This window comes from Trematomus bernacchii, unplaced genomic scaffold (assembly GCF_902827165.1).
Source record: "Trematomus bernacchii unplaced genomic scaffold, fTreBer1.1, whole genome shotgun sequence".
NCBI lineage: Eukaryota > Metazoa > Chordata > Actinopteri > Perciformes > Nototheniidae > Trematomus > Trematomus bernacchii.
Genome location: NW_022987654.1, coordinates 1,570,388 through 1,590,672, shown reverse-complemented (window position 1 = coordinate 1,590,672; position 20,285 = coordinate 1,570,388). Strand labels below are relative to the sequence as shown.

The 20,285-nt window shown below is 38.7% G+C and overlaps 1 protein-coding gene across 2 annotated transcripts; it reads left to right on the top strand.

Annotated features, from left to right (window-relative positions):
• The first annotated feature begins 1,037 nt into the window (after positions 1 to 1,037).
• mapk14b (mitogen-activated protein kinase 14b) lies at positions 1,038 to 20,137 on the top strand. 2 transcript variants are annotated; one of them, XM_034135010.1, is made up of 12 exons: positions 1,038 to 1,467; positions 7,699 to 7,828; positions 11,224 to 11,282; positions 12,714 to 12,825; positions 14,008 to 14,037; positions 14,224 to 14,271; positions 14,399 to 14,513; positions 14,833 to 14,904; positions 16,889 to 16,968; positions 17,408 to 17,486; positions 17,736 to 17,909; positions 18,024 to 20,137. In XM_034135010.1, exons 1-12 carry the CDS (start codon positions 1,349 to 1,351, stop codon positions 18,089 to 18,091), a joined length of 1,086 nt encoding a protein of 361 aa, XP_033990901.1. In that variant the 5' UTR covers positions 1,038 to 1,348; the 3' UTR covers positions 18,092 to 20,137. The 2 variants fall into 2 exon arrangements, with proteins under 2 accessions (XP_033990901.1, XP_033990902.1); XM_034135011.1 differs by lacking the exon at positions 16,889 to 16,968 and adding an exon at positions 16,026 to 16,105.
• Positions 20,138 to 20,285: the final 148 nt, after the last annotated feature.

Below are 20,285 nucleotides of genomic sequence, written 5' to 3'. Positions count from 1 at the left end.
AATGTCATTGTTTAGTTGACATTTTCTTAGATAATCTATTTTATTAAGCACAATACCAGGACCTTAAAACTGAAAGAAACCAGAATAAATCAGCCATTCATCTATACTGTAGTCACACCTATGCTTTTCCTGCGGCATCATATCAGAATCTCTTCTATGAAAAAGCCCTGTAATGCTCCTTTTGCCTTATGATGACGTTTTACAAATTAACCACTTAGCTGACAGATATTATTTTATTAACACCTCACTGCTACACATATTACACACTGGCGATTCAAATTCAACTATGCAGGTTATAAATAAGTGACTGAACTTTGCCATTGTGGGGTGTGTGCCACAATAAATGGATGAGTATGTCTAGCACTGGGAAGATTAATTATCTTATATAGTCATAACAATTGTTTTATTTTTGTAATAAAGAATCTTATTTGTGTATCAGAATATAAAAAAAGCATCAGCGTCACTGTTTGGTCATGACATGATTAGATATATTCCTATAAACAACTCACTGCCGCACACATTACACATAGGCAATTTGAATTCAACTAATTATGCAGTAAATAAAACGACTGCACTTTGGCCATTGTTGGGTGTATGCAAAAATATATGGTGGAATACTTGTGCGATTCATTGTCTTATATAGTCATAAATATAGTTTTATTTTTGTGTTAAAGTATTGTATTTGTTGATCAGCAACTACAAATGAACTTTCACTTAGTTGTAATAAATAAATAATTATTGGGGGTTAATATTAAAGGCAATATTTTGTATATTTGTATGCATTAATGCTCCATTGTTTTATGAAGACATTATTAGCTGATAACACTGGTGTAATTATATTAGGTCAACGTCATTATATCTTCAGTATATTTAAAAATATTTGATATGTTCAGTGTCCACAAATAGAGGGAGTTTCCCTATAATGTCCTCAACAGGGATATCCCCTTGTTTCTCAACTGTGTCTCAGTTCTCGCGAGAAAATAATTAATACCGGGAGCGCGCAGTGACGAAGTGACGTTCGCGTTCACGTTTCTAGAACAGTGCGAAAAATTCAGCGAAAGATAGTCCAGACCGAGCTTCCTGACCCGAGCCCGTCTAGCAGAGGAAGTTGTCTCAAAGAGCCCCGACGTGCACGCAGAGGTGGGGATTTGCTTTGCACAACTGCACCGAATCTGCAGGACTGGGCGGCGGAAGTTTTTCTTATGTGAAAGGGTACCGTCTCAGTTTTTAGTTTTTTTATCAGGGAGCAGCACCACACCACGTCGTGCCACTCACGGGGAGGAGAGGAGAGAGGGCAGAAGTTTCCGCTGGCTTGTTTTGTCGCTGCGCGGCTGGTAAATCCGCAGGAATGTCGCAGAAGGAGAGACCCACTTTCTACAGACAGGAGCTCAACAAAACCGTGTGGGAGGTCCCGGAGCGGTACCAGAACTTATCTCCCGTCGGCTCCGGAGCTTACGGATCCGTATGGTAAGCAGTTGTTGCAGCACAGAGTACACAGCACACTGAACGATTGCACAACGGCTTCCCACCACCCACAGAGGCCCTCCCGAGTTAACCTCATTACGGGCTGCAGATATACCTGTGAAGGGTGCTGATGTAAGGGAAACTATCACTTGTGCCGTTTGTTTACATTTTCATACTTGGGCTGTTACGAACCGATGACACATTGTGCACGCTTCGGGTTGGCTCGCTTCTCTTCGGAGGGTGGGGATTATATTTGTTTTTGTGCACATTCTTGCTCTGCTGTTCTACTTACTCCTGTTCTGTAAACATATAGCGTTTATGTCCAGGAAGCAAATTGACAGCGCCAGGATGAAGTTGTACTATATCCACAGTGTTAAACATGCAGCTTTTTGATGGTTTGTCTGTGTTTTTAGAAAGAAGGCTGATGTTCAGTGGCATGTCCACGCTTGCATCATGCCAAAGTGGTGCCTCCTCGTCAAACACAATCTGTGCTCCTCTGCGGTGAGGGGAAAGCCAACACCTAGCGAAATTATCGCCTCCCACTACAATAGTATTGTAATCCTGCACGTACAACCTGGTACTAAACACAAACACACATAGCATGCATTATGCATTTTCCAATAGGGTGCAGCCTGCAGAGTACCAGAAGGTCACGTGGTCTTCAGAAAGTAGGCCCCCTCGTGCACACGCAGAGCTTTCTATAGGATCCGGCGACGGTGATGACTCTAGAATGATGTCACCCTTTCTCCCGTTGTGGAACACCCATGACTCACAGTCCCGAGGTTAGGTAGTGGCCTCAGCTGCGACTTTTAGTCATCACAAAGTCATAGATGGCATGGTGCCGTCATTTCAACTTTTACTGTTCGTTTTGACCCTTCTTTCACACACTCTACTTTTGAGTATGTAAGGTTTTAGCAGTTTTTAGAAATGAATAAGTGTATAACATTACCTTTTTTTCAATTTGAACAGTCACTGTATTGGCCTTGATCTGTTTTTGCACATGCAAGGCATGATGAATGTATGCAGTGTCTTCATTATGGAAATGCATTTGAGACTAAATACTGCGATTTGTGTTAATAACATGCATTTATATAAGAAAATCTAATCTGTGCCCTTTCAGAATGTGACATAGACTGATTAGCTCTCAGAACGTCTTATATTAACATACATTTTCGGTCGTCAATGAACTGTTTCCCCTCTTCCTTTTTACTGATCTGTAAATTACACTTTCATTGAATGATTTTCACAGATATTGTTAATCTTTTCAAATGAATGCAGTTAACCTTTCAACATGAAAAAAATATCCAAGAAAGTGACCTTCATCATGACCATTGAGCTTAACTGCCTCACCAAATGTGTAGATTTCCCAAAGATATTCGTAGTCATAACCCTACAGAATAAAGGCCAACTGCATCTACATTCCTCTGTGTTTTCTGTATTTCATCCCCGACCAGGTCAAGGAGTTATCAGTCTATCTCTTAGCAACATCATATGATCACAAAGCCTTTTGAATATTACAACTACAATGAATTCTGCATGTGTAGTGGTCCAAACAGCAGGGTGGCATTAATATCATTTTTAAGTTATCTGAAATGTATAAATAAACTCCCAGGCCCTACTGTTGGCCGGTTGGACACGCTTTCATCTGCTCAGCCAGCAGAGCCTTTGTTGTTGCTGCCATGCCGTTCCCCAGGCTCTTGACTCGGACTCTTACCTTATTTTAAATATTTAAAGCATGTATTATGTGAAGTCTTTAAACTGTCACTCAGATACAAGAGACAAGACTTCTAAGAAAAGATAGAGGACCCCCTTTTCCTTATTTCTGACCTTTGTTCCATTTTCTAAATGTCAGACTTGGATGTGATCCAGGGTTAGTGTGGAAACAAAGTGTTTACAGTGAATGCCGCTGGCTGGGTTTACGGTATGGACTGTGTTCTGCGTTCCTCGTGTTGTTCAGTTTAGGTTTCTCAGCAGAGATGAAACAAGCATGAAACCCCTTCAGGCTCACGGGGCAATGAGGGCAGATATGCATATTTAATCAATAATTTCCAGCCCGCTGCAGGGAAGTGAATCATGGCTAAAAACAAAAAATATCTAAATATTTTAGGCTTGGATGAATTCATAAACATAATTACAGAGGCATTAGAATATGCACAAGTCAGTAAAAAAACATGGTAACAGTATTAAGCATTTTATTTTATTTTCAAAGAAAAGTGGAACAAAGTATAAATAGAGAAGTAATCACTGCATGCCGCAATAACACTGTTTTCTTTATAAGAATCACAGAAATCATCTTATGTAGGAACTTCATGTTTTCCTGCTTTCTCTCAGACATTCATAACACACTGACATTTAAAAAACTACTATTGATTTTCCTAGACAACAGCTTTGGAAAATAAGTTACTTGAAAGGTTTTCTGTGCACAGCCCCAGCTAAAGGTGCTGTGGTGAATCCGTGTCCCTTTCTTGTAGCGTCTGTACTCAAATGTCTCATTCTCAAATGCATAATTGTGTCCCCTGCATGTTTATTTTGTCGGCTTTCAAATAAGTGCTTACGACCTTTATGCCCGAAAAAGATTGAAGCCTGTTCACTTTGACATATTAAAAAGAGTCTGTATGCAGCATTGGGTATTTTGCTGATGATGAAAGGTTGTAGGATGAAGCTAATGTGGTGAGAAGGTGCAATATTGTGGTATTCAAGGTCTGGCTGACTGACTTGGTTTTTACCTCAGAGAGGTGTGCACTGACTTGTCAGATTTCCAAACAAACACGGCTTAACATTAAAACCAGCAATTTGACATGACTTTAAGCTCCAGCAGTTAGTCATGTGACGTGCATGACCGAAAGCATCTGTGGTGTCAGGAGAGTGACACTTTTTCGTGACTGTGTGTGTTATGATTAGAGCCCCAACACATTTTGGCTTGCAGACATCTTGGGTACGGAGATAACTTAAGATAACATTTTTGCAATTGAACTGAATAACTTGAATGAACTTTTGTAGATTGGTAGCCTCATAGCTATTACTTATACTTATTACTGAATCTTGATACTAAATATGTATTCAAAATGATGTTATGCAGTAATGAATTGTTCTGTCAGAGTTTACACTTCACAAACACTTGTGGGTGGACACACTTTGAGTCTTATTATTTTTTAAGTAGCCTTTTGTTTAAAAAAAAAAGAAGCTAAACCAGTTCATCTGGGAGGTGGAGGAAGGATAGTAGTTGAGTGGTTTTCTTTCATCAGCACCACTGGATTGATAGATATAGCACAGCGGATTGGAAATACAGTATAAGACATATAATAAATCAAACTGGATTATGCGAAATACTGCCGTAATGGTGTTCTTTATACATATATATATATATTAAATGCTTGTTGGTGTACATTGATAAAAGATAAGCATTCAATCCTTTGGACCTGTTTATAATAGTATCTAAGTGGAACAGGTGAAATCAAGCTATATTGAAAACATTGTGCCTTAAATCATCTTGTGCATAACAAAGTGTTTACTGTTGAGGATTAAGGTGCATCATGATAGTTAGATCTGATGATAGCTACAGGCAAGCTAAATGTTGACAGGAAACATGAAACTGATACTTAACATGAAGCATATATCTTAAAACCTGCTCATTAAAATCGTTTTATCAGCCTCCCCAGTTGTAATGTTGCTAAAAGTCCACAATGGTGTAATTGACGGTCATATCTGGCATGTTAGTTCCTGTCATAACCATAAACAGATTAAAGAAGCAGCCTTAATGACTACATTTACCTGCTAGTGTCTTTTCCATGATGAAAGAGTATTTGTATGATTTATTTTTCCTCTTAACAATCAGCAATCAAGATGGCATAGGATCAAGCACGTTGTACTGCTTTTGACTATTGATCCACTAATGGAGGTAGTCAATCATGGCTAAGTAGATACATCTTGTAAAAAAAAATCTCACCATTATTTATTTCAAAATGCAGATATTTTTGTGACACCTCTGTGTCAGTATATGTTTCTAATACTGGCTTTGACATTAGATTAAAAGCTGAAAGTATAGCTTATTAGCTAGATGTACAGAGGATTAATACACAAAAGTATTTCCTGTGTCAAGATGCTTGCTACATTTCAGATGACACACAGATATAGAGCAGGTTGCTTACGGTTACACTGATGTGAATTATAATGACTCCAAATGAACCCATGAGGCTCGTAATGTGTGTGTCTGCACAGCAAGACTCTAATAAGCAATGTTCCTATTTTGCAGGTTTGCACAATTGAATTACATTTTAGCTGCCTAGAAATGCATCACTGTTTTGCTTTGGTGTCTCTGGTGTAGATGGTTTTTGCTAAGAGTTATCTCTATATTGTTAAAAGGTTCACTAGCCTTTATCTTTTTGTCTCTTGTGAACTGTATTTCTGAAGTAAAGTGAGTTGATCACACTTAACTTAGACATGTCTAAAAGTCATTTAATGTAGACATTTGCCTGTATGTTAGTCAACACACTGCTGACGATCACTCCTTCCCCGTGATCCCGCTCTCATAATGCTGCGCCTTTTACAGCCCACACTTTTATGGCCATTATGTTATTGCACTTCCATTTATTACAGACTAATTGGATGATGTGTGCTTGGTACCGTCTTGTTTGTCCTGCAAATTAGCAGCAGTTCTTAAAGACAGCTTGCGTGTGTCGTTTTGTTTTGTCATTTAGCTTTGGGTCATTGTGTGTGTGTACCCAAAGCTAAATATGTGGGTTTGTCCTCTCAAGTGACACGTATACCAGTTGTTCTGGAAGACTGGGACATAGAGTACAGAGGGTGTGGGAGATTATCTCTGACTTAATGGAACAAACTCTCCTTATCTTAATGTTCTTATTATGAATGCAGACCAACTCAGATTTACTTTTAATGCTGCTATTGGTGATGTTGCACACAAGTAGGTTGAATTCCCAGTCAAGTGCGGTGGAGAGTTCAAAAGTTCAAATCTCTCAATCAGCTTTGGCAATTTGTCCAGAATAAAATGAGTCATCTCTTTCTGTAACGCATAGTGTTGACATGGCCTTGGGATAAAATCTTTAACTGGAAGGCCACAGTGCAGCTGAGACTGGACCAGTGTTACAATGTTAGTGTATTGCACTTACTGTATATGAATGAGTTTGAACCACTCCCTGAAGGTCCTCTGGATGTGTGTTGTGTAGTTAGTCATTGCAACGGTACTTTTGTGTATAACAAAGCAAAAAACTCAGTTTCATTTCCTGCTCCCCTCCTTGTGAGACCACAAGAAGAGGAAACAGTACGTTTCTGCACAAACTGAAGTTGTTCTTTTCTGACTGATCTTGCAATCATCCATTTGTGATGCAGCCTCAGTGATTGGCCTGGAAGGAATGTGGTTTATTGTTAGTGGGTTGTGTTCAGGAAATGCAGCAATGTCACACTTCTTGAGGAAGCAGAGCCCATCTGCCTCTCTTTCCATCATCTACACAAAGTGTGTTGATTTGTACAGAACGTCGATCCTGCACCCTGGCAAAAGACTGATTACCAATTACCATCGATCCTATGATTGCATTCCAGAGTTTAAGTTACAGTGATACTTTTATAGCAATGGAAACAGAGCACATTTCACTGCTAGCTTTTTGTAACACTACTTTGTCTGTTCTTTTTGTCCCACCTGTTCTCTTCTTCTCGTACACTGCCTCCACAAGGATGTATTTTGTTACATCATATCAATAAAACAAACCAAATAATGAATGAATGAATGATGTCTAAATGAAGCCATGCACATTAACATGGGACAGTTTCCTAAGAATCGCAGGGCAGGTGCTGATTTGAGTGAACTACACAAATCAGCTGATGCATTTGTTTTGTTAAGTTATTTTGTTTTTTGAAACAAAGATAATCATTGATTTACTTTTCATTTAATCCTTTTGTCAGTTATCAATTAGTGGGTTTTTTCACACTTGTGTTTTTGTACTCAAAGCAGCACATTTGTGACGGCACATTCAGTCATTTCCCTCCATACAGCCTAAGGCTGCAGAATATAATGAGAAGCAAAACCAAACCAACAGCTCTGTGTTATGTAATTATTTGCTTTGTTGAAATGAAGGCCACTACGCAGTCTTATTTCCAGTTAATTAAAGGGAAAGGTTTATGATTTTGATATGACAGTAATAAACATGGTGTACTGAGTTTTGCAATATTTGTACTTTTTATAATTAAGGTCTTATCCGTTTCAAACATTGTGTCTTTCAGTTCGGTGTATGACCTGAAGACATGCCAGAAAATTGCAGTGAAGAAGTTGTCCAGGCCCTTCCAGTCCATCATCCACGCAAAGAGAACCTACAGAGAGCTGCGGCTGCTCAAACACATGAAGCACGAGAATGTAAGTGCCCTGCAACCCACCCACCCTTTACCTCCGTCACCCTGACTTAAACCTCTGGCCAGGGCCTGTGTGGATATGCATTGTTCTGTAGATAAGCTCTTAAGCAAGGATTGCATATGTGTGCACACAAAGTTTGCATGGTGAGTTCTAACGTGCAGAAGCAGGCACTATTACCACTGCAGTCTTTATCTGTGTTTATTTGTAGCTTACAACGATTCCCGGAGCTCATTTAGATCTGCCCTTAGGATTGTGGCTATATATCCAACGTGACATAGGAGTTGAGTGATCCCAAAGCTGGGAAACACCTTGAATGGCTCAACTGTTAAACAGTTTCTGCAAGGTGGTGTCGAAATATAGGTGTAAAATAGATAATTGAGCTATCAGAAAGGTTCCAGTTTGTGTTACAATTGACTTCTTTTTACATTTGAAGCTTCTATTGAGGTTTTCAAATGGAAGTTAAATGATCTGTTGTTATATTTTATGATGCCATCACCCTAAAATAAATCCTCACTTTGAATATTGAGGATGTATTTATGTAATGTATGGTTCTGTTGGATTGCTGCTAGACCGACAGTTGCGTGTGTTTCATTATGTGAGGAAAGTTTTAGTTAGAAAATAGTTCTATGCAGCCACCATTGTAATCTGTATAATATATACAATATTAACATCAAATAAAAGGGTTGCCCAATCTTCATCTGCAACTGTGCAGAAACACTTGGTTTGAACAGGATGAATAGACATGGGAAATGAAATGTTGCACAGCATTTGAATGTTGATGTAGAATTGAATGGTGCTTTGAACTCTCCTGTACAGCACTTGTGTACACATGGTATACTATACATACATATATGGCATGCATTTGGCTAAGTCCCTCCTGTATATGCATTCATCAATAAACAGACATCCACTCTGTGAACTATAGAGCAGAGGCGGATGTGCCACCTGACGCCTCCCACCTCCTCCAGCTGACTCTTCTACAAACGCGCCACTACAACAGGTGTTAAAAAGTATAGGCGGATATATGAAAGAGCAACAACTTGTTAAGAAGCGTAAAGTTGTTCCTTGTGTTAGTCTAACATGTGACAGTATGAACACACACATGATCACCCTGGCCCCAAGCAAGGGGGTCATTGGAAGGTCCTGTTGGAAGAGACCTGCATGTGTCAGAGTGTGTTGTGTTGCACCGCTTTGTGAGGGACGAGTCACCAAATAGGTTTACAGTAACATCACACTCGCTATGCTGTCTGTTCCTACAATCTCTTATTGTTGCAGCTGATGCAATTTGACTGTAATACCCCTCCTGATTTGGTTGTCTGTGCAGGTAGGATACAGTGCATGCAGACACTTGCCCACATACGAAACACAAACGCAGCTCCTACTTTCTTTATGCTACATTTCCGACCAAATATTGTGTATCCTCTTGTGTTATATAACAACAGTGGTTATTATGTATCAGGTGATGGACTCCTGTGTGTGGCTGTGTGGGAGGAAATCCACTGCTGAAAGGTGTGTTTGAGTGTGTGAGTAAGACTGGTAATTTCTGTTGGAGCTTTGGGTCTTTGTCGGGGGGAAAATGGGAATTTGCATTGTAAAGACTCAATAGTTTGCTGTTTGCCATTGTAATAGGTAAATAGCTTGTTATGAGTGCTCAGTTTCCCTTGTCACTCACTGTGGCTTTATCCAGTTTTACATGACACACATAGAGGAAAAAAGGAAACTGCAGCTGGAAGAAGTATTGAAAGACTCAGCAGCAGCCATTAAAGAGCAACATACAGCAGATCACATGCTGAAATGAAAGCCGCTATTTGACATTGCTCCTGCATATGAAACATTTTCCTGAATCTTGTCTTATTTTACTACCAGTACAGCTTGAAAACTGTTGTTAGGCAGAATGGGAATTAGTGTTAAAATACCTCAGTGTATTTATTCGGAAAAAACATGGGGTTTACTCGGATTATTTAGGATTATGCAGAATCAATGCCTTTACCATGGGCCAAATACAAGTTTTAGATGTCTTTTATAATATGTCAATATGAAATCAAATCATTTTTAATCTGAGGGTGGTGGTCCAGACATCTTATTTATAAGGTTATATTGCTGTTTGAGATTATGACCATGTTGATGCCAGGTTCTGTTTCATCAAAACAGGGACGATTGCATAAAGCTGTGCTTTTTGTTCTTAAATCATCAAAGCATTTTAATACCTACCTATGCTTTACACAGAGTGGATTCTGGTTGTGCTCACGCTGTTGCCAGGAGACTCCCCGGGTTTCAGTTTTGGAATGGCTGTGTGGACCAATCAGCTGTTTGTTGTGGCATCAGCCCACCAATCAGCTGTGTCTGTGTGCCCTGTGTGGGAGGGCTGCTCCTGTGTTTCTACAATACCTACCATCCTGAGCCTCTCTCCAGGGGGCGGGGGCAGGGTGGGCACTGGGGGCTGGCTGCTCTCTACCAGTGTGCTAGCATGCACAGAACATGCATGAATGTTCGCATACGTGTACTGTAGATACACACACACACACACACATGATTATCCTCTGATACGTTTCCTGTCTTTGTTCCCTTTCTCTTATTTGTAACTGTTGATTCCTAAAACAAGTTTGTTACACAGTACACACAGTATTCAAATGTAGTTCTATTATTACATTTGCTTTTACATAATCATTGTGTTTTGCCTGTCATGTTGTCAAAACCCACTTATCAGTTGTGACAAAAAGATCTAGCAAATAGCATTTCACCAAATAAAACTAATTATGCCATGACTTCAAAAACGATTGCAATGTTTTCTAATAAAAACAAATACAACATACCCAGACTTTAAAAACTATTACAAAAAACTTGTTGTGGTGGTGTTGTTTTCCAGTAAGACGCACTCCTTTTGTGCCAAGTGTCTTAAATGTAGATTTTCTTTTGTTCACACTTAGACACATCATATAACACCCCTGTCTGTTCTGTCAGTGTGATGCACAAACTTTAGCAGAGAGGGTTCTCCGCTTCCTCTGAACTCATATCTGTGGTGGTTGTTATCTACTCCATTTATGTGAAATGATTTGGTAACCAAAACAGATTGCCAAGATAACCTAGTGTACGTCACTGTGCAAAAAAGCTAGCATGAGTCCTTGAGACTTGAGTAACAAGGCAAGACGTGTCTGCTTGTTTGACTGTATTAAAAAACACTTTAGATATACAGAATAATAACAGAATAATTTCAAGGTTGAGTTGTCTAACTTTACTAAGATGGTAAAAATGTCACACAGTTTTTGATAGTCACGCATGCTAATAAGGTAATGTTTTTGATCAAACACAAACAAATGTGCTTTTTTCTTTATTAAAAATCTCTTTCTGATATATTTTGTGAATGTTTTCTGACCTTTGATCTCTCTTTTTGTCTTCAGGTGATCGGTCTATTAGATGTTTTCACACCAGCAACAAGCTTAGAGGAGTTCAATGATGTGTAAGTGACACTTCCTCTCACCCCTTCACTGCTGTCTTTTGGTGTCTGTTTATTGTCTCTGCGTCTCTTTTGTCTTAAGCTCTCTTCAGTTTTTTTTCATACTCACACAATGCAACCCTTCATATCAGCAGATGATTGCAAGATAAACACAACAGCAAAGTTAGGAACACATCATATCACTGCATCTAATAACTTAATGTGAATGCAGCATGTGGCAGGTTTCACCAAGGTGATTGTAGGGCGAACTTGTGCACAATGCACATCACAGCTAGTCTCCATGGTAACAGCCGTGTGTGTGTGTGTGTGTGTGTGTGTGTGTGTGTGTGTGTGTGTGTGTGTGTGTGTGTGTGTGTGTGTGTGTGTGTGTGTGTGTGTGTGTGTGTGTGTGTGTGTGTGTGTGTGTGTGTGTGTGTGTGTGTGTGTGTGTGTGTGTGTGTGTGTGTGTGCAGAATACTCAATCAGAGTCCTTGAATTCTCAGTGTGCTGTGGCGTCATCAGCATGTTGCACGTTTGTGGAAATGTAAGATGAAGCTACACACTACGCAGACACCCAGCACTGAAGTTAGACAATTATTTTTCATTTCATTTCAATCTTTATTTCGAACAGATTAAAAAATGTAAAAAACAAATGTGAAAAACAGAATACCGTATTGTTAAAATACAGTATTTATCAATATTCATAATAATATTTATATATTCAACAAAAAATAATAATAAATCATATTTGTCCGAAAGGGAGCAGGAGGACACAAATGCTTATTAATTCCCACCCCACTACTTACTGCTGATCAATGATTATCCTTTAAATCATTTCTGCAAGTTATTCCTACTTACATATTTACATTTATACATACATTTACAATAATTTCTCATCTTCAATCACCTTTCTTCATTCTCATAGTTTTCCAAAAAAGAGACACAACTAATTAAGAGGCATGCATACAAATATTAAAAGATAGAAATTACACAAATGTGAAAAGTAACAAAGACAGAAATAATTGTGCAATACAGATCGAGCAGATGTGACATTCAGAAACTTCACATATACTATTGTATTATATTTGGTCTCTTATGGCTTATCTGTTAGCTGTAAAATAAACATTTCACTATCAATAAAAGGTAAGTGAAACAATCAAAATGTTCCTGGTAACAATCTTTATTATCAGTTCCCCTTCTTTCTTTCTTAACATGTTTGGAGAATGCTTGAACCACTGGCTATCTTTCAAATTGGAAAGTTAAAAGAATAGTTTGTGATTTGTAAATGAAGTCAATATTTCAAAGTCATTATTGCAGATAGTAAAACATCTTTTTTCAAATTCTTAAAGAATTTAAGAAAGCTGCAGAAGATAACAACATAGGTTTCAGAAAACAAATATAGCCATGCAGACATTTGGAGACCACCTCTCATCATCTGAACTGTATGATTTGCAGATACTTGGTGACCCACCTAATGGGTGCAGACCTTAACAACATCGTCAAGTGTCAAAAGCTGACCGATGACCACGTCCAGTTCCTCATCTACCAGATTCTCCGAGGCTTAAAGGTCAGTGAAGCTCCCAGCGAAACAGAAGAATGTATCTAGAAACTGGTGCTGTTCGACATGTTTCAAATCAAATCAAGTTTTATTTATAAAGCACATTTTTAAAACGATTTTTGGTCGAGCCAAAGTGCTGTACATACAATAAAAATACCTTACAATAAAGACACTTTTACAACAAATACAACAGCACAGTTTGTACAGAATATCAGTATGAGAAAACGACACCCTCTGTCCTTAGACCCTCACATCGTACATCGTTTATCAGTCGGCTGTCTTCCTAGGCTGATCTGTTAGGCTACTAACTTATGTTTTGTCAGTAATTTGAAAATAAATAAAAAAATTACTTAATTAACCTATTTTGGTTGTAGAAACATAATCTTTATCTAAATCTAACAGCCAAATGAATGAGAATCGGTCTATTTAAAGTTTTTCTCTAACCTCTTGCCGTTATTGTGGCTGATATTAAGCTCTCTCTGAATACTTCATCTGTTGGGGTAACCCAAATTAAAGTAACCTGCAAGTAGAAGGTATCTGGCATTGATGATTTTATCAATAAATGCAGTCTTTTTTACTTGCTCTCGCCGCTCTGCAATATGTGTAAATATACATTTGTGGACTGGCATATATAACAAACGGTTCTATTATTTAAGAGACATTACTTTTTGGTGTAAGATTCCAAGGTTTTAATGTCATATGCACATAAGCTACAGTGTAGAAATGGATCTGAAAATATTATGACCCGAGCTCCTCCAACGATGCAACATATATAATAAATAAAAAAATACAAATAAAAAATTGTGCAAGAAGTCTATATACACGTAAATAGAATATGATATATACAAGAACAGAATGTACATTTCATAGTGTACAGTAGATGAAATTAAATACGGTTTATTACGGTGATAACTATTGAGATATATAACTATATCGCAAGAAGAGGGAAATGCTCAACAGAACTTACAATAATTTGTTAACTACTGACACACGCGGTTACACACACACACACACACACACACACATACACATACACATACACACACATACACATACACATACACATACACGTACACACAATAAACTGTGACAGTACAAAAATAGCAGATTAAATACACTTTGGGCTGTGTTCCAATTGAGACTGCAATATAAGTTCAATCACCATTATTTTGTTCTTTTTCCTCCCCACAGTACATCCATTCTGCAGATATTATCCACAGAGTAAGTAATGACTGTTTATTTTCCTTTAAACCACTTCAGTTTTAAAGGTGATGGATGTTGTTGTTCAGACAATTGATGAGTTAACCTCCTGAAGACGTCATCAGCTACGTCAACAGAGACCGGGAAAGGCTCCGTTACTTTTGCATCAATGCTTAATTTTATTTTCTTGCTCCCTTTTCTCCTTAGGACTTGAAGCCTAGTAATCTGGCTGTGAATGAAGACTGTGAGCTCAAGGTGAAATATGGTGTAGTTAAAATGTCATCGTATAAGATTCAGAGGATCTAGTGTCGAGATTAAATGGTGCAGCCCATTTCCTCACTCTCTCTACCTCTCAAACCAAAACAAATATTTTCCCCCTCAGATCCTGGACTTTGGTTTGGCACGGCACACAGATGATGAGATGACCGGCTACGTAGCCACCCGGTGGTACCGAGCCCCAGAGATCATGCTCAACTGGATGCACTACAATATGACAGGTACACACACTGATTAAATCAGAAGGTTTGAGGTTGAAACTGAATACAACGGTAAATAATTTGCGATTTCACACAATTGAAATACCTCACTGACATCTGTGTGTTGAACAGTTGCGGTAATTCAGCAATGCATTTTTCAAAAGAGCTCAACAATATACAACTTTTTGTGAAATCCATGTAAGAGTCCTATAGGCATTATGCTTTTCAAAGCTTAAACTAATGAAGTGAATGTAATGTAACTTATACTTGACCTGAACCAGACAAATTGTATCATATTCTATTTACAATGCTGAATGTTTTCCCTCTTTACATGTAATAGTGGATATCTGGTCGGTGGGCTGCATCATGGCTGAACTACTCACTGGACAGACGCTCTTCCCTGGCACAGACCGTATCCTTCCAGCACTGGCATTGCCATGCAAAAGTAAAATGGCTCCTTGTAGTCAACCTGTGCTGTAGGTCTTTGGTAGATCTGGAAGAGGTAGTAGATGATGCATACTTCATAATACTATATTCAAGGGTCTTCTCACACAAGCTGTTGCTTTTGTTGCAAGACCACAGTGATTCAAGTACACACACATGTACAAGTGCATGCGAGACTAGTGAGGGCAGCGTGTGTTAGAATATGTGCATGCATGTGATAGTAGTTAAGAGCTCCTGCAGTCTATGACTCAGCGCTGCCCACTGTTGTCTGCACTGCTTCTCTAAGATGCAGTACACCTTAATGTTTCCCTCCCACAGAGCTCTCATTCAGCAGCAACAGAATATAACAATGTCCAAACACACAGAAAGACACTGTGTAATCGGGACTCACACGCATGCATACATACACACACACACGCACACACAAACGCACACACACACACACACATACACACATACACATACACACATACACACATACACATACACATACACATACACACACACACACACACACACACACACACACACACACACACACACACACACACACACACACACACAGATTGTGATTCCTGCTCTAAATGATCAAACACACCATTCCTTCACTCAGTGCTCCGTGGGTGTTTAAATGTGTGCCCTCAGACCAAAACCAAATCTGGTGGTGGAGCCACCCACCTACGAGGCACAGTTAAAAAAACACTCTTTATGGACATTTTCATTTTACCTGTATCAGCAAATTAGTGAAAAGTGGTATTTTTAATCTAGAGGCTACAGACAAAGCAAAATGAAATCTTGCATAATATAAACTCATGCACATTTTAAGGTTCAATGCGCAGGAGCTCGTTCCAAAGGGTAAGGGAACATCTAAATGTGTAGATTAAACATGTTTAGGGTTAAATTGCATTTATATTTTCTATTTGGCATCATTTTATATGCAGAAACTGGTAAGAATCTGCAGATCAATGATTAAAAATGAACATTAGTTGCATTAAATATTAAATAATATTTTGTTCACCTATGACAGCTCTTTCCCCCTCTCTCCTTATCCAACACCCACCTTCCTGTTTTCCTTCATGCGTGTGGTAGACATTGATCAGTTGAAACTTATAATGATGCTCGTTGGAACCCCAGGGCCCGAGCTGTTGATGAAAAGCTCTTCGGAGTCTGTGAGTGTAAAGTACCATGTACCGCCCCTCCCGCCTGTGTTTGTGTCGCCTTGGCAAGAGACACACAGTTACTCTACTTTGTACTGCTACCACTACTTCTCTGCTGCACCTGTTTCGCCCTGAAATTGTGTGGCTTTATTTGCACTTAGCTTAAGGCTTTGATTCCCATTTTTGTTTCTAGCACGTACCATGAACACATACAATCTTCTAACCTCTCCCTATGAAAAAGTAAGAGGACTCTAGTGCAGCAATTGGCTAATGCAACCATGAATCTCTTTCATAATAATACTCTTTTAAAGGGTCATAGTCAGGCTATGGTTGTCATTCATACAGGGGTGGAGAAAGTATTCACATCCTTTACTTGTGTACAAGTCCTGCATTGAGAATGGTACAATTATTACAATATAATCATGACAATGTACTTTAACATACATCAAAGTTCTTCATATGTTTGGGTGTACAAATCCTGATCTGTAATGTAACTAGTAGTTTCAGATTTATAACAATGCAGTAAAGTAAAACGTACAATATTTCCCTATGATATGAAGTGGGGTTGAAGTTTAAAGTGGCTCAAAAGGAAATACTCAGTACAATTACTCAAGGTACTTGGAATTTAAGTGTGTACATCGAAGCTAAAAAAACTATCCTCTTCTTAAATCATCTACATCCTCACCCTGCGTGTGTGCCCTCCCCCCCCCCCCCCCCTCCTCCCTTACACAAACCCCCATGCTCTTTGAAATGCTGACCTCCATGTTACGATGCCCCTTGACTCGGAAGCTTTAGATATAAACCAGCTGCAGCAGATAATGCGCCTGACGGGGACGCCCCCAGCCTCCCTCATAGGCAGGATGCCCAGCCATGAGGTGAGACACGAGCCCTCCACCAACACCCCCCTCCCCTGAGCTGGATTCTGGGCCGAGCCACAGTTTGAAGACGCATACTTTTTAGATTAGATGTGTCCATTTTCTTACAGTCTGCATCTGCATGTTAGCCCTCTGCTCTCACTTCCTCCCTGTTTCCTCTCTGACTCACCGTGCTTCTCTCAGGCTATCTGTACTGATGGTAATGCGTATTGATTCTGAAATTAGAGCCTAATGTTTCTGTAATGATGTGGCTTGTGTTAAAGTGCTTGCATCATGCCGTAATTGGAGATTGTAAGGCAATAATAGTTTCTGCACCAGGCAATTGCATTACATCAATGTTACGTCTCAAAAATATTTGACATTTTTAGGCTGCAGCTCTAGCGAAGTGCCACTGCGTTATCTTTTATTGTTTTGCTATTTTGTTGTTCTTTTCTCATAGGCGAGGAACTACATTAACTCACTTCCTCAAATGCCTAAGAGGAACTTTGCTGATGTGTTTATCGGTGCCAACCCTCTTGGTAAGTCCCCTTTCAGCACCGAGCTATACTACTCCTGGCTCACTGAGTCCCTCTAGTGTTATTAGAAAGTCACTGTTTTTCTTGGTCAGGACTCAGGACTATCCTCAATTATTATAAGTTTTGCCCAATTCAAATAAATCGCTATAAAATATACTCACGACAGCGATGAAATACGTTTTAAAATCTATTCAGTTATATTCATTACAGGAAAAAGGTAATAATCAAGTTTTTCTTGTTGCTGTGTTTAAGCTGTGGACTTGCTGGAGAAAATGCTGGTGCTAGACACAGACAAACGGATCACAGCCTCCGAGGCTCTAGCCCACCCGTACTTCGCCCAGTACCACGACCCGGACGACGAGCCCGAAGCAGAGCCTTATGACCAGAGCTTTGAAAGTCGTGAGCTGGAGATTGAGGAATGGAAGAGTAAGTACATCGTGGATACCTGGGGCAATAACCTGAACTAGCTGGGAGGAAAAGGCATACATGTTAATTGTTTATTAATAGATTACCTTAACAACACCTCTTTTTGTCTTTCAGGGTTAACCTACGAGGAGGTAGTCAGTTTTGAGCCGCCGTCATTCGACGGAGACGAGATGGAATCCTGAGTTGGAGGAAGAGGAGGCACCTTTTACTTCCGTATTTTGTTTTCCAAGAAACACTCTTTAAGGACTATGAGTCTGTGATGACTATCCACAACTTTCTCACACACACACACACACACACACACACACACCACACACACACACACACACACACACACACACACAACCATGACATTCAAGTGCCTGCCGTCATTCATCTCCGGGGGAAGTTGTTTTATCAGGGATAAAACTCCACATCCTGTTCCTTCTGTCCCCTACTTTGCTGTTTTTGTTACTCACTGAGGCAGACTTTAAATTCTCCTTATATTTTTACCTTCTTTATTGTTAATATTGATCCCCTCTTTGATTCAGAAAACTACAAACAATGTCAGTAACTCCTTTTATGTATTTTATAAAACAAATGACCACTCAGCAGTAATTAATATTGTAGGAAAGAAGTTTGATAGAAACCTTTCATACTGCAGTGTGTCTAAAGTTTATCTTTCCCCCACACATTAAATTAAAACGATATTTCTATCATATTAGAGAATTGCGTAAATATCACAAACAGTATTTGTAATTTAGACAATAGTTAACCTATTTCTATAATAGACATAATATCTGAGTCACACTTAGCTGAGCCCTTTGAAAGTATGATGTTTATTACTAGAGTTTAGCCCAAAATGGCATATTAAAATATTCAGTGTGTTATTTAATACAAGTATTTATAGGATAGGCTAAAATATAAAATATTTACCTCTACATGGCAAATTCAAGGCTTCATATTTCTTATTGTTGGATTTGAAGGTTTACGGTGACCCTTTTTTAACCAAAATGTCTTTGGAGTGTTGGGAAACATGGCTTATCTCAACTACCTAACATTTGTTTAGTTTCTACTCTTTTTCTCCATATCATTTTTTCTTAAAGCACTTCCTTTCTGCTGTTCCAGAAGAATGTTACAGTCCCCATCACTCTACATTTTCGCATGAAAAAGCCAGATTTGGCTAGTTAGTTTTTTTTAATGTGTTTTTTCCCACCACAACACCAACTCACAATGTACTTTAATCATATTGCATTTATAAAACACAGTACTATTAATGTTAATTGAATGTTCGGGGCACCAGTTCGCCCTGTATTTATGACATTTTGTTATGTTGTTTGTATATCGATGTAAAAGAGAATATTATTTGTCAGATTTTAAGGTTCTTTTATTATTTATGGAAAGCTTACTGTTTCAGAAACCAAATGTATCGTCAATGATCTCAAATGTCTTTTAAGCCGTGGTGACTGCCGTTACAGCTTGTGTATCAGGAACATTGTGAGTACAATGTTGCAGATATTCTAGCAGTTCTCGAACATGTATTTATCATATTGTGTTCACTGAGGTACTGCCCTCCAAAGGTATCCTATTTTGAAAAGAAATTCAATATAAAACCTAAAAGAAAAAATATGTATTCCATGATTTTGTATTGTCGCCAAAACCACTAAACAGTATACTCATTGTCCTGAAGTGTACTACAAAAATTGACAAAATCTTATTTCCATGTGAACTATTTTAGGGATCCTTGTGAGATACAAACTATATCCACAGTAACTCTGGCCAATGTCTACCAAACATCAGTGTCTTCACAATTTCATTTGTAACTGCTTGTTTTCTTGTAGCTTTTCTCCTAATATTATTTTATTCTTTGTGTGTTAAATCAAGATGTGATGTTATCCTGTGATTCTTGTAATATTGATTGTTTTTCTAGCAATGCTAGAATTGTATTTGTCATTCATTTGAATAATTTAGCAAGGCACATGTTTGTAAGACAGAGTGTACGTTTACTCACTGGATGCTGAAGGGCAATGCTGAAGCCTCGTTCTTTGTAGTATTAAAACTACATTAGATAGGATATTTATCTTGTTCCATATTCAATTATCAGTAGTTAATTTGGTAAATGGTTTCTTTCTTTGCCTGAGATGTGTTCATATCTTTTTATTACTATATGCTTCATCACATGTACCAAGACAGCACGCCACCTGTAAATACCACCATTAGAAAATAAAGGCTACTATTTTTCAAACTTGTAACATTGTACAGTATATTGTGTTCAGTTTTAGTGGTCAGTATTCCACCACTGGGCGGCAGCACAGCTCAAGAACTGCATAACTTCTGCCAATGTGTAATATGACAACACATGTAGGGAAGGATGGTGGGGAAATACAGAGTTGAAGA

Bases quoted from the DNA above. Each gene is read 5' to 3' on its own strand.
- mapk14b (XM_034135010.1), top strand. From the start codon at position 1,349: ATGTCGCAGAAGGAGAGACCCACTTTCTACAGACAGGAGCTCAACAAA. The intron at 7,829-11,223 runs GTAAGTGCCCTG...TTTTGTCTTCAG, and splicing joins AACACATGAAGCACGAGAAT to GTGATCGGTCTATTAGATGT. The intron at 14,514-14,832 runs GTACACACACTG...TACATGTAATAG, and splicing joins GATGCACTACAATATGACAG to TGGATATCTGGTCGGTGGGC.